Source organism: Zonotrichia albicollis, chromosome 13 (genome assembly GCF_047830755.1).
Source record: "Zonotrichia albicollis isolate bZonAlb1 chromosome 13, bZonAlb1.hap1, whole genome shotgun sequence".
Classification (NCBI taxonomy): domain Eukaryota; kingdom Metazoa; phylum Chordata; class Aves; order Passeriformes; family Passerellidae; genus Zonotrichia; species Zonotrichia albicollis.
The window spans coordinates 20,945,267-20,967,335 of NC_133831.1; the positions used below are offsets into that span (position 1 = coordinate 20,945,267).

Genomic DNA, 22,069 nt, shown 5'->3' on the forward strand with positions numbered 1-22,069 from the left:
AGTGTTCATTACTTCATTATCTTCTCAGCTCATGATGAAGTTTCATGAGATGAGAAAGTATGAAAGTATGACGTGGAAAGTATTTTGATTAAACAATTTCATGTATAATATACTAAATGTCTAGCAAAAAGTAGCTAATAAAAGAAGTACTGAATTATTTTTAAAAACTAAAACTTCCCTCCACAGCTTGCTCTTATTTCAGGCTCTTTTTCTTACATTATAGGTATTGCCAATGAAAATGGAGGAATAACTTTCTTCCCAGTCCAAGTAAATGTAGGTGCCCAGCCCCAGGCTGTGTCTGGGCCCATGCAGCCTCTGAGTGCCCAGGCCCTGGCTGGCACCCTGAGCCCCCAGATGGCAGGGGCAGCGCTGCAGCTGCCAGGCCAGCTCACAGTGCAGCAGATCTGCCCTGGAGAGCACAGACAGACCCAGCCCCTCGGTGCCACAGCCGCCAGGCCTCGCAGGATGGGCTCACTTGCACTCTTCTTCAGAAAGGTACTTTTTGATCTAGGTTTGCTTTGCTTAGTTCTTATTCTGGTAAACTTGCTGTAATTTTAAAAATACACATTTACTGGTTGTAATAATGAGGGCATATTACATTTAATATTCATACACACCTAGAGTAGTTTTCTCCTGCAGGCCACTGCTCACTAGCAAAGGAGTGTGCTGGCACATCAGGATGTGGAAATAGATTCTGTACTTGGCCAGCAGCCTCTTAAAGGTGTCCCTTTTCTTGAAGGCTCTTCCAAAGAGAGAGAGAACTTGTGAGACTTTCTGGTTTATTCAATACAGGGGTTGCTGTAGGCCATGCTGTGCCCTTTCTGTGCTCAGGACAGCTCGGAATTTAAGCTTCAAACAGATGTTTTCTTAGTACTGACACCAGTACTGAGAATGTCTGTGCCTTGTAAGCAAAACAGTTAAATTAGAATTTAGTTATTCTTCTCTTGGCTTAGCATTTGCACAAGCCCTGCAGGTGTGCAACTGAGCTGCTCTTTTGCTGGTCAGAAGAGCAGCATTGCTGTGGCCCTGAGCAGTGTCCCCTGTCACAGGTGTATCACCTGGCCAGTGTCCGTCTGAGGGACCTCTGTGCCAAACTGGATGTGGCTGAGGAGCTGCGCAAGAAGATCTGGACATGCTTTGAGTACTCCTTGGTGCACTGCCCTGAAATCATGATGGACAGACACCTGGATCAGCTGCTGATGTGTGCCATTTATGTCATGACTAAGGTAAAGTGGGAACAAAGAAAAAGGAGACAAAAATTGCCTTTAATACTTAATATTCCCAGTACTACTTCCTCAAAAAGCCCCAAATTAACAAACACACACAACCACCCCAAGCCAAACAAACCACCCAATAACCTGCAGAAGAACTGAACCTTTTCTGTGCATCCCCTTAGGTCACTCACGAAGACAGATCATTCCAGAACATCATGCGCTGCTACCGGACACAGCCACAGGCCAAGAGCCACGTGAGCACAGTCACTGTTTAACCTCTGGGATCTGGTTTATTAAATGCCTTCGTTCTATTTAAGAACAAATCACTTGGTAAAGCAGTATTTAGTATTAAGGGGATGCAGTCTGTGAACCATTCTCAAAAGATAGCAGTCATATCCAAAATCCTGCACTACTGAAAGCTCTTTATACTAAACTGTACCTAAAATAGAAAACGTTCTTTACTTCAGACCGAAGGAGGCAGCGCCCATGGGCTGTTACTCCCCTGAGGAGGCTGCATTGTGCCCTGCAAGAAGCAGTTGGTCCCGCAGTGCAGTTCTGGCAGCAGCCAGGGGGCGCTGTTCCCTGGCAGGGTGGCTGCTGCCCGGGCCCTGCCCACGCTGTCCCTGTCCCTGCAGGTTTATCGCTGTCCCTGTCCCTGCAGGTCTATCGCTGTCCCTGTCCCTGCAGGTTTATCGCTGTCCCTGTCCCTGCAGGTTTATCGCTGTCCCTGTCCCTGCAGGTTTATCGCAGCGTCCTCATCAGGGGCCGCCGCCGCCGCCTCTCGGGCAGCAGTGACAGCAGCAGCCAGCAGAGCTCACCCACAGACAGGAGCAAAGACAGGAACAAGGAAAGAAGTGAGTGATTCCAAATGCCAGGGGGTTGGATTTAATTCCATTTCCAAACTGTGTGCATAAATGAAGAGTTGGATTTTGTGTTGTTTCACCCTAAACAGTTCCTCCTTTGGTAAACTTAGACACAATTAAGAATAGATTGATAACATTTAACTCGAGGTTTTTATTGCACCCACTCTGACAGTTTCAAATGCCTCCCCACATGCACTTACCTTGGGAATTTGCTGTGCTGGCCTGAGCTCTGAGTTCAGCTCACATATCAAAGGACTTTGGAGTCTTTGCAGAATGAGGAAATCTGGGCTGGCCCAGGTTCACAGCTGCTCTTATCACAACCACAGAGCTGCAGCAGCTTCTTTTGTAGCACTGTCTGTCTGCAGAAATATGAACACCACCCACAGCATTGATTTCAGCGTAGCTGACAGCTCTGGGGATTCTTCCCTTCTTAACTGACACATTTTCCTTGAATTAACTTTTATAAAGGAAACTGAAGAGGTGATGCTGTGTATTCCTACCAGCAGTTTTCAAGGTATTTAATAGATTATGGTATAAGCAGTAGGTATTAATATTTTCTGTCAGAGGGAGTGGCAGGGAGGGAAGACAAAAAGTACATGTATTTTGCAACTTCCCACATTAACTTAGCAGGAAATATGGCCAAGCCAAATATTTCTCCTACTGACGGAAAAAGATTACCATTCTTTACTTGAAATGGAGCCAGGCAGCAACAAGAAAGAGCTCCTGCTAAAAGTATAACACAAATGCTGAAAAATGGAGTTTCAGCTCTTTTTATATCATCATGCAGCTCATCTCCTACAGCAAATCCCTTGCAGTTTATGCAGTAAGAAGTTAGAAATCAAGAAAGCTTTTGTGTAAGGGACAACGCTCAGGGATCCAAACAGACAGCTCAGAGATCAAAGAGACAGATCAGGGATCAAACCAGGCAGCGTTCTGGTGGCAGCAGGTTCCCAGTGCCTGTGTGCAGAGGGTGGCTGCTCTGTGCCCTGAGCGGTGGCTGTGCCCACGGGGCTGGCAGTGCCCATGCCCTGAGTGGTGGCTGTGCCCCATGAGGCTGGCTGTGTGCCCACACCCTGATCAGTGGCTGTGCCCGTGGTGCTGGCTGTGTGCCCGCAGGGCTGGCAGTGCCCGTGCCCTGAGCAGTGGCTATGCCCCATGGGGCTGGCAGTGCCCCTGCAGGGCTGGCAGTGCCCGTGCTCGTGCCCTGAGCGGTGGCTGTGCCCGTGGTGCTGGCTGTGTGCCCGCAGGGCTGGCAGTGCCCGTGTCCCTGCCCTGAGTGGTGGCTATGCCCCATGGGGCTGGCAGTGCCCGTGGGGCTGGCAGTGCCCGTGCCCGTGCCCTGAGCAGTGGCTATGCCCCATGGGGCTGGCTGTGTGCCCGCAGGGCTGGCAGTGCCCGTGCCCTGAGCGGTGGCTATGCCCGTGGTGCTGGCTGTGTGCCCGCGGGGCTGGCAGTGCCCGTGCCCGTGGTGCTGGCTGTGTGCCCGCAGGGCTGGCAGTGCCCGTGTCCCTGCCCTGTGCCCGCAGGCAGCCGTGACCCCAGCCCGGTGATGCGCTCCAGCAGCACCCTGCCCGTGCCCCAGCCCTCCAGCGCGCCCCCGACCCCCCCGCGCCTCTCGGGCCCCAGCAGTGACACGGAGGAGGAGGAGGAGCGCGGGGACCTCATCCAGTTCTACAACAGCGTCTACATCGAGCACATCAAGGACTTTGCCCTCAAGTACACTTCAAATGCAGTAAGTCACCTTCTGTGCTTTATCTTCATAAAGAGAGCTTTATCTTCTGACCACGCAGTGAAATTTCCTTACATTAAACAAATAGTAATCTGGCCTAATAACACGACAAACCTTGCATGTGTTGTCCATTGTGTGGTACATCTGTGTGGCAGAGCCGTGCTGAGTGAGCCCGGGGCTGTCTCTGTTCTCTCCGAGCAGGCAGAGTCCCCCCCGCTGTCGCCGTTCCCGTCCGTGCGCCTCGGCTCCCCCCGCAGGGTGCAGCTCTCCCAGCGCCACCCCCTGTACATCTCACCACACAGAAACGAGTCTGCCCTCTCTCCCCAAGAGAAAATATTCTACTACTTCAGCAGCAGCCCCTCGAAGGTGAGTCTAAAGGGTTTCAGTGTGATTTTTTTAATCCTTAATTCTGCTTTTTGTTTTGTAGTGAAATTAGAGCAGACTCTGCAACACAAAGTTTTGTTTACCTTGTCCAACACACACATCATCACCTAATGCTCATCAAATTGCCAGTGCAGCTGCCACAGCTGTAGGGCTGGATGGGCCTTTGAGCTCTGCATGCAGTTACAGACTCCCTTGACTTTAAGACTTATTCTGGTAAGGAAGGACCAGTACAGTGATGCAGACAATACCTTGGTACAGTACAGATTTCCACAAAAGAGCCTGTCCAGTCCTACTGCACTGTGCCTAACATCCCATTGGGGCAGTCACAAAATAGTGAGAGCTGATCCTTCTTTTGCCCCCTCCTCCCTGCAGAGGCTAAAGGAAATCAACAGCATGGTTAGAACTGGAGAAACACCCACAAAGAAGAGAGGGATCCTCCTGGAGGATGGAGCTGAAGCCCCGGCCAAGCGGATCTGCCAGGAGAATCACACGGCTCTGCTGAGACGACTCCAGGATGTAGCAAATGACCGAGGGTCCCACTGAGCCTGCACAGCTCCTCCCTCCCTGACTGTGCTGGGCCTGGGCCAGGGCAGGAGGGGGGACAGCTCTGGGGACAGGCAGGATCCACCTCAGACCTGCAGCACAGCCCCAGGCCCTGGAGAACCATCCCTACCGCAGCTGTGGACCTTGCAGCAGGTATTCACAGCTTTGCTTTGCTCTAGCCAGTGCTTCACCCCTGTCAGCTGGGGCCAGACAGGTCCAGGGGCCTCAGCACGGACCCTGCCCCAAGGTACCCACAGCCAGTGTCAGGGTTCCTCACTAACCCCTCACAGACCAACAGCTTAGGAGTAACATCCTCACACAGGCCAGTTCTTCTTGCAAAGGGACAAGGGGCGCATTCTGAGCCCTGCAGGAAGCTGGGTGGATGGATGGACTCTGTCCAGATTCAGGATGTTCCATGGACCTTTGAGAAGCAGCACGGCCTTGAGCTTTGTTTAATGTGTGGCCCTTTGCTGTACCAAGGGAGGGGATTGTGTTGGTTGGAGCTGTGCAATGTTTGAGAGCAAACTCACGTTCCCAAGGTGACACTTGGGATGGGGCTGTGAAGCATCATGTTTAAAGCAGAGGAATTTTGCTGTATATTTGCAATGGCACTTTCTAAATGTGAATATTTTTTGCAAAGGCCGACTTCAGCTGTCTTTCTGTACTGAAACAATTTGACTTTTGTATTTATTTCAATCTGACATCCCATTGCTCCTCCTCAGCAAATGGCATTAAGCATTCATTGTAACTCAGTGCATATGCAGCAATGAATGCAGGAAGCCAGGGATGTGTGCTCTTTTCAAGGAATTTTATATGCTTGTTGCTTTTCTTGATAGTCAGGCACTGTAGCCCTTGCTCACTCAGCAGCAGGAACCTGGTGCCCACCTCCTAAAACACATTCAGATATATTCTGTTGGTGTTCAAGGACAGGGCTTGGCAGTTTGGATTTGTGTTTTGGTTTTTGTAAAAGGCCTAAACCAAGCTGCCTGGGAGAAATCCCTCCCCTCCTACCACAATCAGCAGGTGCTGCACATCAACTTAGCACTTGTTCTCATTTAAAATAGTTCCAAAATACCAGACTTGTTAGGAAAGCATCAGCCCTCTCCCACAGTACAGGAGGCCAGTCCTCTGCTGGGGAGGGTTCTTCATGTGAAATGTGCCACACTCAGGTTCCAGAAGGCTTTCTGAGGAAGCAAAAGCTAAAACTCTGTTTTCAGTCATTCCTGTCCATCTGAAGAATAGGAAAATATAAGACTTAACTCCACTATAAATTCAGCTAAAGTAAAATAAAAACATGTTTTTCTTACCTGCATAACAAAAGCTGAAGTCCAGAAGTTGTGTAGATGTTTCTGTATAAATATTTATGGAAGTGTCAGACAATTCTTGTTACTATGTTCCATTAACTTCACTTTGTATGAAAATATTGCAATTGTATTTTTCAATAAAGACTTTATAGACTCTCCTGTTTGTGTGTGAAAAGCATTGTATGTGCAAAGCTAGAAAGTCTGCAGCAAGGACTTCAGTTGTTCACTGCAGTTAAAGGTTTCAAAATAAATAAATGATCACATCTTGGTCACAGCACAAGGGAAAGGATTCACTCCTGTCCTGGTTTAGTCACTGTGGTTGTTCCATGGCTGCTCCAGCAGAAGGCACCAGGCAGTGCCAGCAGTGCCAGGGAATGCCCAGCTCCAGCTGCTGCTCCCTTGGCAGAGCAGGAGGAGGAGGAGGAAGAGGAGGGTGGCTGCCTCACTGCACAGCACTGGGGGGCTCCAGAACAACCTGCCCTCCCTGCAGGAGCTTTTCACACAAGCTCTCACGCAGCCAGGGACAGCAGAATCATCTCCTGAGGGCTGGGTACTCACACTCCCACTGAGGGCAGTTCTGAACATGCTCAGGTGGGTGAGAACAGCTCTGACCAGCACTGGCTGCTGCTGTGTTTGTACAGCTACAGATGCACTGGTTGTCCTCTGCCTTTTTATACCTTGGGAGCCTGAGACTATTTCATCAACTGCTGTTCCTGTCCCTGTCTGAAAACAAGTTAAGTTACCCTCAGCTGTAACTAATAATAAAGATAGAACTTGCAGTTTCTACTTTGAAGAAAATGCTAAAAAAAAACCCCAAAAAACTCCAAAGGAAAAAAAAAAGCATAAACTAAAATAAATCTGAAGTGGCTTCAAATAATTTCTTTCATGACTTAGAACAGTTTGGTTGGAATCCAACTCCAAACTCAGCAGGAAACTCCAGTGGTGTAACTTACAGATCCCTTGGGAATGTTCTTTAGAAAGTGCAGAATTTCAAAGAGGATACTCAGAAACATCCCCTTATCAAAGTATTGGCCAGACCTTACTCTTTCATCAAATTATGTACCTGTTCTAAGAAAAACAGCACAATGCAGGAGAAAAGGATTTGATGCCCATGGCACTGTTTCAGTACTCATTCACCTGGCTTGCTCCTGGAACAACTTTTAATACACAAATCTGATTACAAAAGTACCCAGCATTGTCTCCCCTTTCCCAGTTAAAAAAGAGTAATTTTTCAGATTATTAATTGTAAACCAAGCAAAATTCTACATTCTCTAAATAAATAAAATTATTCTCAACAAACTGCTGTTAGCTCATTTTGACTTGGAGCAACCCAACCTGGTGAGCAGCCCTGCAGGGTCTGGGACAGCTGAGAGAAACCAAAGTTACCCCACAAACCATCACCTTGCCAGCATTACCCTGGCACTGCTCCTGGGCACTGCTCCTGCCAGCTGTGCTGCTCCCTGGCCAGCTGGGGCTGCCCAAAAACCTGCCCAGCATGAGAAGGGATTTAACTTCCTGCCAGTCCTTCACCTTCGTGGCTTAGGCAATGTGCAAGTCAGTGATTTATAACAGAGCCTTCTGAGCAATCATAAACCTGAATAAAGGGGAATGGTCACAGCCTGCTTTAGCTCCTGCCCTAGCAGTTCATGTGCTCAGCACAAGGCAGCCCCATCATCTGATCACACCAGGAGTCCTTCAACTAAAACCTTGCCCATGATAAATCTGAAGCATTTCAGTTTCAGCCTTCCTGAAAAAAAAAAAAGAAAAAAAAAGAATAGCAGCAACAGAACTCATTTGACACTACTTCAGTGGCAACACTCCAGGCCAATACATCAATACATGAACCTCAAACTTTCCCCACATCCTTTCCTTGGAAGGCACACAGCAGCGTTCTTCCAGGCAACACAAAAACACAAACTCACCTTCACATCAGTTCCTCCATTCCTGTCCTCTGCAGCAAATCTGATCAGGCACATGGCAATTCTGAGGCACCTTCAATTCCTCACAACCTGCCAAGTGTCCAGAATACTGAGGCCATTGGGACATTAATGCCACTCAGAACACTGACAAGAGCCAAGTGCCACAAAGCCATCTGGTTTTCCTTTCACTGAGTGTATGACACTACATGGAAAAGTCTCTGTCTATTTCCTTAGAAGCCAAGGAGTTGTTCCCAAATAGAACATGTTGCAAATGACAAGTGAATTTAACTGTCAGATAAAAACAGCACACAAAAGAACTGCACACAAACACCACAGCACTGCCCACCCTCCTGAAACACCCCCAGTCACCACAGGCTGTTCCAAGGCAGCTGGCTGCACCAATGCCACCAGTACAAGCAGAGGGAGTCAAAGGAAAAGCAGCCCAGCTCCAAGGGGTCAGCACTACAGGTTCTGATTGGACACTCCTGGGAGGCAGGAAAAGGCATCACACCAGGCTGTGACATTAGGAAGAGTCTGTCCCAAGCCCACTTGAGCTTTGGAGCTGCTCCTGGCATCCCATGAGCACCACAAACAGCCATGCAGACAAGAGCCAGGGGCTCCCACTCTTCAGTAAGAGTCCACAGCACAGACTAACAGGGACAAAAGCTAGAGCACAGTTTCTTTTTATTTTGTCACTATTAACACACATCAGTCAACTATCCTAAGAAATCCCCTAGATACCTAGGGAACCTAAAACCCTCTAAGATTTTATTAGCTCAAGACACAACCATTAAAAGCTTTGATTTTAGTGTTTCTGTTCTAAAAAGTCTAACAAGCCTGACATTCTGCTTTCACCCTGCCAGACTAATGTGTGCTTTAGTGACAGTATCCATTTACAAATCAATAATACATCATACATCATCCCCAGCTTTACTTCTGGAAAGTGCTAAATGGAGTCAATGAACCGTCTATTTACAATTTCAAATCCTAACATATTTACAATAGAAACCAAAAGTATTTAAAACCATTAAATATAGTGTTTAACTCTGCTATATTAGTTTACATAACACAGCTTAACTCTGGCATCGTATTTCCCATACTAGTATTTCCGCCAGTGATTTAAGATTCTTCTTAAAAAATTGCTATTCCTGGAGGGAAAAAATAAAAGCTTAAAAACCAACCCAAAACCTCCAGGCATTTCAGAGCCCTGAGGAATTACCCACCCTAGACAGTCTTCAGGTAGAAGTACTGTAGTGTTCAAGAGAGACTTCCAAACTCCAGGCAAGCCTTTAAAACCTAATGCATATGTAAAACATGAAGAGTCAGCAATCCATTGAACAGGTTTACTGCAGTCACTGCTACCAGTCGGGTTTTTTCTTGTAGTCAAGAAGGAAACTGCTCTTTGCTGTTTCTCCCTCCGTTACATTCCCTCCACCCCCAGAAAGTGTTGTGTGCACCAGTGTCCAGCACAGCTAAGTGGGCATTGTCTTCTCTTCTTTGCTGAAGGGCTGCACTGAGCCAGGCTTCACCCAGGACAGGCCAGAGACGTGCATGCTTTTGCAGTGCTGATCCTCCGGCTTCTTCTGGGGAAAACAAAGCTCAAGTTACAACTCTAACATAGCCAAACACCCTCAGCTCCCCCTCCATCTGTTTCACCCTTAGCAAGTACAAGCACCATTTCCTCTCTTCAAAGAGGAATAGTAAGATGGCCACTGGTTTAATGTCTAGGAACATGTGTAGCATCTGCAGAACCAGCCTGACAACAGAGGAGTTGTAAGGATTGGGTACAGCTGCCCTCTCCCGCCATAAAGACTCCAGGACACTCCTTTTGCTGGGAGGCCCCAGCACTGCACTGCTCCTCAGCACGTTTTTGGTTCTACAGAAAGAAATGTCAATCCAAACCTGCCCCAGCACTGCTCCTGCTGTTCTGGCTGGCAATGCTGGGTGTGCTGGGGAGGAACCCTGCACCCCACAGGTGGTTGGGAACCCAAATTACTGTGCCAAAGTAGCAATTAATGCCTTTGCTTAACATGGGAGTTTCCTAATGCTTTCCAAGGATGGTCCTGTCCTTCCCTTCTCTGCGCATTTGTCACAGTTAAATGCTTGACAGTAACTATTACCCAACAGTGCAACAAACACTTGAAACTCACTATTGCAATTTAGAAGACAAAAAAACCAAAGGTAGAAATTGAAGAAAAAAGATACAACTTGGAGCATCTGTAGATTCAAAGCAGTTAGAGATGAGTAAATTAGACATCTCCTCTAGCTGGCCAAAGCAGCAGAAGAGCTTGCAGGATTATTTTAACACCAAACCTGGAATGGTGTGCTGAGCTGCAGAAAGTGAAAAGTGCATGAGCAGACTTGGTTGTAACATGGGAAGTCTTTTACCTGACAAAGCAAATGAATGCAGCAGGAAGAGAGAACCTGCACTTCTGCCCCTCCCCATGCTTTGTGCCAAAGGTGGCAGCGTGTGACAGAGCTGCCATAACACGCTGGACAGCAGCAAGCAAGAGGGAGGAGTTCAGCCTGACACACCTTGCAAAAGCCCAGTGCTCAGCAGGGAACTGGGACATCCCTGCCCCTCCTGAAGGGCCCAGCTGTTACCCAAGGAACAGAACTCAGGGCTGTAGGAAGATTTGGGAACTTGTTTTTACAAGGAACACTCTCAGCTACACTGACATTTTGGGACACATCTACAGCACAGAAGCTGGGCCATTCCTATCAAACAACTGGAGCAACACAGTACTGAGCATGCAGTAGTTACTGAAGATGTTTGTTTTCAGCTAAAAATAAATCAACAGGCATCACCAAAGAAAACAGGACAAAAGCAAGGTCACTGCTAGCTATCAGTCTCTGAGACAATATCAGACTCCTTCCATTTCAAGCATTCTGACCTATTTTTTGTCTTTGATTTAAGGATAAGAAGGAGGTGAAGAATGAAGGAGAAAGGGATGAGAAAAAGAAGTATCAAAAGTATTTCTCAAGTTTTCTGTGAACATCAAGAAGTCAATCTTGACAAAATATTGTCCTGTGTGCTCTGAGGCTCTAATGTGACTCTGGCAGCTGGGAGTACTGCCACACTGAGCTCAGGCAGTGTGTTGTATTAAGATCAATTAAAAGACCTCATTCATGCCAGAAAACATGCAAGAACATGAGATAAAGCATGAAGTGTGGAAGACAAGTTCAAACTGACAAAAAAAAAATTCATTACCCAAAACCCCAGCAAACCATAACACAGCTCTAGGCCAAGTCAGTAACCAAAACATCCCAAGTGCATTTCCTTGCCAGTCCAGCCAGGACAGCAGCCACTGTTTCAGAATCCCTTTGTACCACAAGTGGATTGACCTGTCAGGCCACTCAGTACAGACTCTGAATTGCTGTGTGCTTGTCAAGTGCAAAGCAGTAATTAAGAAAACAAAACACATGAACAGTCTGAATCCCTTGCATCCCATCAGGTGAAAGCTCTATGAGCCAACACATTCTACTCTGTCAGAAAGAGCACTCTGTGACGGAAGGAACTCCCAGCACCTTTTGGTGAACTGGTGTTGCCTCATCAGAAATCTGCAGCATTAGAGCAAGAGACTGTGCTTGTGCTGCTTCAGAAACTTTGCGAGGAGAAGAAAGTGCTGAAGCTTTGATTCAGTAATGAAAGATCTCAACAGAAGAAAACAAAGCAGCTGGGGATTGTCAGGTAATGAAATGAGTAATGGTAACAGTCATGACAAGTGCAGGACAAGCCAACAGGCTGCCAGTGAATCTCTTCAACCCTTCCACCCATAAACAATCAAGAAAAAAATCTGTTCTGTGCCAAGAGTTGTACTAACAAAGCTTTCTGGCTAAGTGACTAATTACTCAACACACTGAAGTTAGAGCAGTGACATAACTGCCTCGTTAGGAGACCACAGCAGCTCCAGCATTCCTGCTGAGCCAAAAGAGGGATGGGAAAAGGTCTCTCCAGTACAGAGACAGAGAATCTTTCTTCCTCTATCAGGCAATAAACCCTTCCTAGGGTGAGAATGTGAACTTTGCACGTACCTTCTGTGTCAACATCTTCTCTCTAGCTTCATCATGTATAGCTGGATTCCATGGAGAAAAACTATGGGAAAAGCACAGTTGACTCTTACTTGGCATTCAGGCACACCACAGCAGAGAGAGAGCAGAAAGCAGCGATTTTCCTTTGTTTAGTTCATTGAAATTTAAGTAAATTACAAGTGGTGTTAAAACATATAATTAAGAACTAAATTCATATTGTCATGGATCTTTTCAACAATAAATGTTTTGATTTTAATTTCTGACAACTGGAAAATCATGTGAGATGAAAAAAATATTCATATTCACCATGAAGCTGACTATTCCATCCCTCATGCATCCAAGCTTTAGGATGCAAAGCTACAGTCGTGCAAACTGAGCTCAGGAAAGCCAGAAAGCAATATTAATTCATGGGCATTTCTGCTTGAGGGAGGTGGATGTTTAAGGGCTTTTTGTTTGTTCTGATGTTTGTTTGGGGATTTTTTTTCTATAACACAAGCAGGTCAGTTAGCCTGACAGACAAAGCCTGCCATCAGCAACTACACCAAAACTTGCTCTCAAAACTTTAGGACAGAGTGAATTCGCTCAGAGTACTCACATGATTGCATAGGGGTCCTCTATTTTGGGCTGATCAAATAAATGACTACTGCATAGTTTGACACTGTCTACCACTTTACTTTTGAACAGCTGAACATCCTTTTCATACCTGCAAGACAGAAGTAAGTAATGTTAAGTAACTGCAAGGAGCCACAAGTTTGCTCCAGAAGCACTGACTTGGCAAACCCTCACTTGAGCTCCTAACACAACCAAGCCTGGAGGCAGAGACCACGAGTGGACAGAATCTTACAAACCTTTTGTTTCTGCAAAAAAACAGAATATTTTTTTATGCTAAAACCTCTTAAGAGGCCATGCCCATACACATGGAAGACACTCACAGCACTGCAGCCTCAGGGTTCAGAGGACTGGTTGTGTCAATCTTGTAGAAGACTCTGCGGGCGTACATCAACACTTGCCATATGTGGTTATGATTTCTCCTAAAAAAAAAAAACCACACAATGAAGAATGGAACAAACTTCTCAAATTATCCATCAAATTGTCAGCACTAACCTCCATTTTGCAAATGCTCTTTTCACATCCAGTTCACCAGACAAAGGGTCCACTAGTGGGTGGAAGACAGGCAGGTCAAAAACCAAGCGCTGTGTTAGAAAAAAAGAAAATTCATTATGACAACTTCAATCCTAATGCCAACACCACCGGGTGAAGGTCAGTCAATTGTTGCTTCCAAATACTTGATTGTTACTGTATTAAAACAAAGCCACTGCAAGTGATTGCTCCCAGCTGTGAAACTGTAACCCAACACACCTGTGTAACATGCAGGGTCCTGTCCTCTCTGACATGCTATCACCAAATGAGGAAACTAATCCAGTTAACTGCACAGGCACTAGTGCCAACACAGGTAATATCAGATAAGAACAGATTAAAGGAGTTTTTCTGGTTTAGCTATTTGTGACTGAAAGCTTTTTACATACCTGAGCTACAATCAATACTTTTTTTTATCCTACACACTTCACTGAGCAGTGACACCTTGGTGTCTTCAGCTCTGTACAGCTCATGAATGTGTTCACACGTTTTTCCAAAAGAAAACTGAGTTTTAAGAGAAAGGTTTCCTACTAGTTCTGTTATTTTAAAGATGAGAGCTTTACATAAAACTTGACACCAAGCAGGCAGCTACCCAACACAGCAGTTGTGTGCACCTGCCCTCAAATCTCCCTCTTAAAGAAGTGTGGCCAAGAGGGTAAGCTGCTCTGAAGAGTCTGACTGCCACAAATTATTTCTTTTATTTTAAAATTGGTCTAATAACTTGGAACCCTTTCACCAAAGAGAAAGCAGAGATGGAATATAACACCATACTACCTATCTCCTCCTCCCTTTGCTTCACCACGTTCTCCTCAAATTTTTAGTTCCTTGTTTCAATGTAATTTAGAAGAGACAATCAAGAAATCCTGCAGTATTATCGCAAGCACAGCACAGGTGTCTGGATTTTACATTCCATTATATCACTACTCAGAATTCTGATACCTCTAAGGGCTTCAGTTTCAAGTTCCTGCTGAGGAAGTAGCAAATCAAGAGTGGAGGGAAAGAAGTGGTTGATTACTTAACACCCTAATGCATCTGACCTCAGGAAGTTCACTCCACACCAGTCTCAGTAATCAGAGTAATGTAATTCCTCCACAGTGGTTGGCAAATGCGTACAAGACACGGCCAATGAGCCCAGTCAAGTGAACAAAATGAGTTCAAGGAAAAGGGAAACTAATTGGTGTATCAGCTTCAATAAAATGCTACACTTACACCACCGGGAAAGAAGGAAAAGCCGAGACACAGCCACTCACCGGGCAGTCTCCATCTGGGTAATTATCAGGAATATAGACAGTGAACTTGAACACACCATCCTGATAGAGCCCATGCCTTATGAATATCACACCAAACCACACTGCAAGGGAGAAAGTTTGCTTGAGTGAAGGAATTACCAAATGTACATACAGAAAACAATTGAAAGTGAAGTTAAACTCACTCAGAGCCGATCGGTAGGAGGGCTGCACGTAGACACCGGGCAGCTTCTGCTTCACCACCAAGGTGCTGCAATCAGAGAGAGCTCTCAGAGCCACTGACCCAGCAAACCCAGCATGCAGCACCCACAGCCCAACAGGCCTTCCTTCCACTCCCAGGTCCCAAGGCTGCTCACAGAAGGAGGTGACAAATATAGTGAAATCTCACTCTTTCCCTCCCGTTTTTTGCACCACTTCACCTAAAGATTTACTAGCAGAGAACACTATTCCCTCCTGAGAAAACCAAGTAGAGAAGAACAAAAACTCTTCCGCTAGTAGATGCATTTAACATGTCAGTATAGCAATTTACACTGTTTTACTGAATCCCCAGTCTCAAAGTAAGGAAGGAAAAAGAAATTCAGTTAAGTAATTTTAAACACAGATTCATGGCCAATTGTAGTTGCTGCTGAAATGTGATCAAACTCCAACCTCAATTTTAAACAAGTATTTTTTTCAGTTTTAGATGACACTATGCTGCAGATCAAGCTAAAATTACACTGACAATGGCCAGAACAAACAAAAAACCAAATTAACTTCACAGGTTTTCCAGTTACTTGGCGCAGAGTTCATTAAACTCCCCATGCTTGCACAAATAAACAACAATCTTAAAGCAAAACATTAACACAGTTCTCTGCTTACCATTTCCCTAGTATTTGTTATTAGTTCCCCAATAATGAATTTGCATTATAGTACTAATATATTTACTCAGACGAAAGTATCTTTCTTGAATAAAAAGGCAATGTCGATTCCTTGAAAAAGAAATAAATGTTTTGAGAGTTCTCACTTTCAATTTAACAGTTAAATACAAGAACTGAGACTCAGTGTTGCATAAGGACTCCAGGGATTTCATTCCAAAAGGCTCCACATACTTGGGAATCCAGTATGTCTATTACAGAGGAAGTCCACTCAGCTCTGTAGCACTAACCATTATATAACTAGAAAGTTCTCAAGACAGATTGTTATGCTCCCACAGCAGCCTACAAATCACTAGATGGGTGAAATGCAGCTCCTCCCTCACAAGTTCCACATTAAATATCACAGAAATGAATACAGACTTCCCAACATCCCCCTGATCAAGTGGATCAGGCAGTGTTCAAGTGTTTCATGTGTCAGCTGAAGGAAGGTCCCACATCCTAACTCCACTGGTAGCACCATATATTCATGAGCATCTTCCCACCTGACATCTGCTTGCTTCTATTTTAATACTTTTTCAAATACTTGGTATTTCTGACCAAAAAGCTATTAGGATAACTAAACTCACAATGTGCTTACTTCAAGATTTAGAAATGTAATAATAATTCAGAGAATGACATCTAAAAGCACCCCTGAAAATCTCATCTTTCTTCTCCCTTTCTGATTCAAGGGATCAAGGCTGCTGCTCCAGAAAAAGAACTCTGCAGACAATGTTTTCCTGCCTTCAAGGACTGTAACAGACATCATGCAAGAACTAGGCCCCTGCAGGGCTTTTTCCCCACTGAAGCATAAGCCCAGTGACCTAAAAAAGATGAAAAAAGTGAAAACCTACAATTCTGCAAGTAGTGAGTACTCCAAATAAAAAGGCCCATAGGAAGCATGTGTTCCATTGGTGGGCTGGGAGGAGGGGGCAGGAGAAGCAGGCTTGGTTATGGGCACGGCGTTCTTTGGGATGGAAGGCAGCTGCTTCTTGGCAGGTCCTCGCAGGGGACTGGTTCGAAGCTCTCCACTCAGTGTTTTCTCTTCAGCCTCAGATCTCTGCCAAACCAAAGGAGAACCATGAGATCCCAGACCATATTTCAGGCACATTTAACACATGAACATATTTTAACACAGGTCTAAAGCAAATGATGGTAATTACAAGTTAGGCTAATGAAACATGTCTTGGGGTTCTTCCTAATGCTTGAGGAAGGGCATGGAGGGGTGTCCCTTTGCATTTTATTTTTATATAGACTTTTGTTTAACTGAACACAACCTACAAGTTACAAAAGTATTCAATGCTGGATAGGAAATCTGCAGATTAGGTCAAATGCTTAAGGAGGCTTACATTTATTTAGAACCTGAAACCAGACAGTATATAACACCAGCTTACAAGCCAATCTATTTCTAGCACACAGTGCATCATGATAAATCATTTCTACTGACAAGCATCCTCACACTGCAGACTTCAAAGACTCTTTAAAGTAGTGTAGTAAAATTGAGATGAAAACAAGGTTTTATGTATTTCCCTTCCTGCCTGTGCTTAAGACATTCCACTTGGAACTGATCCTATAGCTCACTCCTACAGTGAAAGAATCACCCCTTGGCAATTGCACCAAGTTTAAGTAGTTGTACTACAGGAACCTTTTCATGCCTTTGCTGTCTTTTCTTGGAAGAAAAGAACAAACCACTGCCAACAAGCACTGTACTACTCACAGACCCCAAAATTATTCTACAGATTGCCAGGATGGATGTGCAGACTACAGACTTGTGCTTAGGCTGTGTGTGGTGACTAAAGCAGGATTTAAGCTGTGGTGTTTTGAAGGGCCTAAGACCTGGACTCATGATCAATGTTACATAATTTGCCCTAGTACTGAGCACCTGGGAAGTCATTAACCCTAGAACTCCTATGTTTTCATTACTGCTACAACCTCAAGCAGCAACAGCACTACAGAGGCACAGTTTTGTCAAAGCTCATTGCACATGCTATGGCTAAGCTCTACATAAGACACTAAAATGCTTAAGAAAAAAGTGTTTCCACCACTTGATCTAATTTATTTTACATTTCCCACTTAAAGATGCTCCAGATAAAAAAAAGTCAACAAATTCTGGAGTAGACTATGCACAGGCACATTCCAGCTAACACAGCTCAAAGCCAGTTCACACTTTTATTGAAGGTGATCACAACCCTGGGGATAAATGCACAATAAAACACCATGTGCAGATCACCTGATGTTTTTTCCCAGCACCCCTCCCAAGCATGACAACCCTCCCTGGCATCCTCTCAGGGCACACCTTGCGCACAGAACCTGTAGACATGCTCCAGAAAGGGTTCATAACGCGAATGCCGAACAAGGGGCTGCAACTTCCTGCTGCCTTCGGGGGGTCCTCAGGCCCTTTGGATCTGTACCCTAAAAGGACACAGAACAAACAGGCATTTAACAGATAAATAAGACTCAATATATAAACAGAATTCAGATCTAATTCTGCAGTCATTATCGTTCTGTAATTTCACAACAAAACTTTACGTATGTAAGACCAACAAGAGTTAGAAATGCCAAAGCTCTCATGTGCTCCAGAAGAATAATGTGTCTATTTTTGCACCTGAATCTCTGCCTCCTTTCTGCTAGAAAAAGACTCCACATTCTGCATTCCATATTCATCTTGCCAATGAGAAGGAAAAAAAAGGGTCATCTCTTGGCTCAGCACAATTTAGGAAGACCCTCTACACTGGCAAATATTAAAGTTATCACCTCCCCATTTCAGTCCAGCACCAGACAGAACCATGACCCTGCTAACAACTGTCCCTCACAGACACTCTTGACTTTGCACATTTCTGAAGTGTCCCAGTTAGAGAAATTCTCTGTCATTCCCAGTGACAGAGATGATCCTTTCACTGAGTTTGCCTCATGTATGTGTCATTTTGTTTTCATCTGCATTGGAACACCACCAGGAACAGACAAAGCCACAGAACACAGAAGTTTCTCTGTGGCTTATTTAATGGTTTCATTATTAGCACTAAGGCTTAGTGCTCTTTAGATCAGCGGCCCAATAACAAGGACTTCAGCAGTATTTGGAGTTTCAGTGTCATCTACTGTCTATGTACTTGCTTTCCTCTCTTTCTGTCTTTTTTAAGTCTTGCTATTCCTGGTTCAAGAACTGTTTCTCTCCAGTTCTACTTTCCTTCCTTCTCTCACCCTCCCATTTTTGGCGCCATCACCTGAGGTTTTGAGGCACTTTACTCAGTTTCTTTAATAGAAAGTTGCCCAGCATGGATCAAGAAAGCTAAAGTGATGTGAGAGAGAGACAGAGTCAGTGGCACAAGTCTTTATTGTGGTTAACACTACATTTTTACTACAGTAAGCAAGGCAGCATCTGTTTAGCATTGATGTGATTAGTTTATAGAGAAAACTGAAACATTATGACCAAAATCTTCCTAAAATTAAAATAAATGCCAATTTTATCCAAAGAAAAAAAAAAAACCAACAAAAAAACACCCACAAACAAAACAAACCATACTCAGACAATTTATCCAAAGAAAGTCTAAGAATTTTAAATATTTAAAAGAAACATCAATATCAAATCATAGCCTTCTAGGCTATGCAGCAGCTAACCATTAAAAAAAACACAAGCACCTTTCAGAAAAGTGATGAAAAATAATTAATTTCCCCACGCAAAATCATCTCAAACATTCCAACATACAACAGGTTCAGCAGCCAGAGTTCCACATCATTCTGAGCCACTGGAGAGAGAAAGTCCAAGCACAGCTGCTGCCCTGTGAGAGCAGGCAGAAGATGTTTTCACTTTTCCCCATCTCTGGCCCGGAAAGCAGAGCCATGCCACAGGGCTGTGCCACAGGCCTGTTCCATGCAGGCAGCCAGACTGAGTGAGGCAGGAAGGCACAGGGCAGGCAGGCAGGAGACGTTTCCTGGGGAAACTCCGGAGGTGGAGGAACTGACGCACAAAGAGCACCTGAGCTCCCGCTCCGACAAGAGGGAGAAGGGCTGCAAGTGAGGGACAGGCTGGAACACAACCAGCTGGGAACTGCAGTGATTGTGGGATTGAGGGGGGATCAGACTGTTTGGTTTGGGCTGGAGGTTTTTTACAACCAGGCAATACAAGCTGCATTATCCTGGAACTAAAGATAGGAGAAAAGGAGTCAGCAGGACAAAGAACAACGCAGGCAGGTAAAAAGCAGCCCAAGCTACTCCCAGGGAAACAGGGAACTTATCCACTGACGTTGGATGCAGCTCAGTCACCAGATCCACCCTTCAGGAAGCAGCTATGCATCTCAGTACACTTCCAGCTTTGCCTACTTACATGCTATTAAGAGCTAATAAAACATTATTTGAGCTTTAGTTAAGCTAAAGAATAACTTCCAGGTTGTCTTTTATCCAGTTGCTTGCCAGTTATAAGTCATACACAGTATCATCCTAAATTTATTGTTAAAGTCTCATACACCTGCTAAAATCCTGTTCACAGTGGAGCACTCAGAACCTCAGAGTACAAGTTTCCCAGAAGAGGGGCATTTAGGAAGCCTTCCAGGGTGTTTTAGAAGTTTATTTCTAATCACACTGACTCCTATACAGAGTGAAAGTGGAACACCTTAGCTCTAAAGGAAACTTATCCACAACTGCTTATGCTCTCCAGTACCTTCACCTTGCAATTTACCACCCATCACTGATCACAGAAATGATGAAAATCAGTATTAAAAACAATAACCAAGTAACAACAAATTTACATTTGACTGTCTATCCTTCTTCTAACTACGTCTGCAGCAGACAAACGAGAGCCAAGTTCTGATATCATTAAGTGGAATTTCTAGGCAGTTTAGGTATTCACACCTACCCAGGGCTCAGTGCCTGCCCCAAGGCACCCACCATTATGGCATCTTCCAGTGCTGTAACTACTAAAACCATCAGCCTCCCAAAACAACCCAATACTGGCTCCTCATTTGATGGAAAAGGAATAAAAACATTCAAAACCATCCCCCTCTCTCTCCTTTCACACTGTCAGCATTCACAGGATCTCATCCAGAAGAGCTCAATAGTGTGCCAGTGCATTCTACTGATTTCTCCCGCTTTAAGAATAGCAAGTAACAGCAACCCTCCTGAGCTGTCCTCCTCCCACACCTACCTTCTTCTCTAGTGCTTTCCTTTCAGTAAAACACCAACTAGACAAAGTCAAAACTACTGAACAAACTTCAAAGATTGCTTCTTGCAAAGGCCTTTTAAGTTATCCACAGCACCACACTGGGACCAAAAGCCACCTGCTGCCAGGCATAACTTCATGTCCACCCTCTCCAGGTATGCAATACACAGCAGCAGTCAGAGCAAGTGTAAAGTCATCGGATGCTTCATCAGCACTCTAAAAGACTTCAAAAAACTGAAGTTATCACTAGCAAAATCATAACATTTAAGTTCTTTGCTTTTGCAAATTTTCTTTCTCTACATTAGATAGTCTCAACAAAAAAAAAAGGTCTCATTTTACCCACTGTTGTAGTATGTGCCATATTTTTCTCCTCTCACCAACAGGAGTTATTTGATCAAACACAACACTAAAGCAATGTGAAAAAAAAAAACTTTATCTGCCTGGAACAGAGCACTCTTCTAAAGATTTTCTGGAAACGTCAACAAATCAAAGAGAGCCACTCCCACATCTGAGAGCAAACTGAGCTCCTTCAGCAGAGCCCCAGAGAACAGTGCATACTGCACACACAGTGTTACGTGCTTGTCCACAAACCGTTGCTGTCAGTTCACCCTGGATCTCATTTCTCCCCAGCACAGCCTCTCCTGACCGCCTTTGGACCCCAGGCCTCGTTCACCCACACCTTAACGTGCCGGACAACACGGGAGCGCTGCTGGCGGCCAACAGGAGCACTGACCAGTCAAGCCTGTTCGCCAACTCTTCTTCCACAGGTGGGTTACACGCTCCATACCAGCACCTGCTGCTACCAGCTCAGGCCACCAGGAAACTGCAACCTACGCCAGCGACACCTGCTCTCAGACAGCAGCCTAAGGGATACACACGGGTGCCGGCCGGCCGAGTCCCCGGCGCAGGGCGCTCCAGCGGGAGCTGTCAGCCGGGGTCACGGCAGGTTAAGCGCAGTCTGTGAAGCCGGAGCGGGCCCCAGGGTGTTTCCCGCCGAGGCCGCGGCCGTGCGGTAGCGCCAAGCCGCTGGCAGGGCGGGGAGGGTCGGGCAAAGCGCTGGCAGCGCCGGGCCGAGCCCCGCTGGCAGCCGCCGGGCCCGCGGCGCCGCTCGCCCCCCTCACGGGGCAGCCCCAACGGGCCGCGCCCGCCCGGCCCCTCCCGGCGGCAGGTGACGGCCCCGCGGGCGCGGACACCCCGCAGCCCTCAGCGACACAACAGCCCCGCTGCCCTCCCGTGCCGTGCCGCGGGGACCGGACCCCCACGCCCCCCACCGCTGCTCCGCCCGGGAGGCTCCGCCCGGACAGCGCCGGCGCTGTGGCCCCTCGCGCTCACTCACTGAGGCTCCGCCGCTCCCCGCGCGGCCCAGGCCCGCCGCCACCACCGCCGCTCCCGCTACCCCCGGCACAGCCCCATTTACCGCCCGCCCCTCGGGCCGCACATCCGGGCCGCCCCCCGCGGCCAATGGGCTCCTGCCGCCGCCAGTACCGCCCTGCGGGGCGGGCGGCGTGGCCGCAGCCGCCACTCAGAGCGCGGGACGGGCCCTGACGCGCCGGGGCCGCCCCGGCTCCGTCACCGCGCGGGACGGGAGATGCGGGCCCCACCCCGCGCATGGCGATTGGCCCGAGAGCCTGTCCGTCTGTGGCGGGCGGACCAAT

General features: G+C 46.3%; 2 protein-coding genes across 4 annotated transcripts in view; one reads left to right on the forward strand and one right to left on the reverse strand.

Annotated features, from left to right (window-relative positions):
- Positions 1 to 6,195, forward strand: part of RBL2 (RB transcriptional corepressor like 2) — a 20,915-nt gene extending 14,720 nt beyond the window's left edge. For both annotated transcript variants that reach the window (XM_014268353.3, XM_074551221.1), the window contains exons 16-22: positions 224 to 495; positions 1,050 to 1,226; positions 1,397 to 1,468; positions 1,954 to 2,068; positions 3,604 to 3,809; positions 4,008 to 4,172; positions 4,563 to 6,195. In XM_014268353.3, coding sequence (XP_014123828.3) covers positions 224 to 495; positions 1,050 to 1,226; positions 1,397 to 1,468; positions 1,954 to 2,068; positions 3,604 to 3,809; positions 4,008 to 4,172; positions 4,563 to 4,733 — 1,178 coding nt within the window. In that variant the 3' untranslated portion in view covers positions 4,734 to 6,195. The remainder of the gene's footprint in view (positions 1 to 223; positions 496 to 1,049; positions 1,227 to 1,396; positions 1,469 to 1,953; positions 2,069 to 3,603; positions 3,810 to 4,007; positions 4,173 to 4,562) is intronic.
- Positions 5,377 to 21,905, reverse strand: AKTIP (AKT interacting protein). 2 transcript variants are annotated; one of them, XM_074551223.1, is made up of 10 exons: positions 21,751 to 21,905; positions 17,559 to 17,674; positions 16,117 to 16,322; positions 14,558 to 14,622; positions 14,376 to 14,476; positions 13,093 to 13,181; positions 12,921 to 13,019; positions 12,584 to 12,691; positions 11,992 to 12,052; positions 5,377 to 9,539 (listed from the first exon to the last, which is right to left on the reverse strand). In XM_074551223.1, exons 2-10 carry the CDS (start codon positions 17,598 to 17,600, stop codon positions 9,429 to 9,431), a joined length of 882 nt encoding a protein of 293 aa, XP_074407324.1. In that variant the 5' UTR covers positions 17,601 to 17,674; positions 21,751 to 21,905; the 3' UTR covers positions 5,377 to 9,428. The 2 variants fall into 2 exon arrangements, with proteins under 2 accessions (XP_074407324.1, XP_014123832.2); XM_014268357.3 differs by lacking the exon at positions 21,751 to 21,905 and having other exon boundaries at positions 5,377 to 9,536.
- Between the last annotated feature and the right edge of the window lie 164 nt (positions 21,906 to 22,069).

Coding starts and splice junctions, on each gene's coding strand:
- AKTIP (XM_074551223.1), bottom strand. CDS start 17,600: ATGAACCCTTTCTGGAGCATGTCTACAGGTTCTGTGCGCAAG. Junction 16,323..17,558: donor CTACAGGTTCTGTGCGCAAG/GTGTGCCCTGAG, acceptor TTGGTTTGGCAG/AGATCTGAGGCTGAAGAGAA. Junction 13,182..14,375: donor ACCCAGATGGAGACTGCCCG/GTGAGTGGCTGT, acceptor TTTCTAACACAG/CGCTTGGTTTTTGACCTGCC.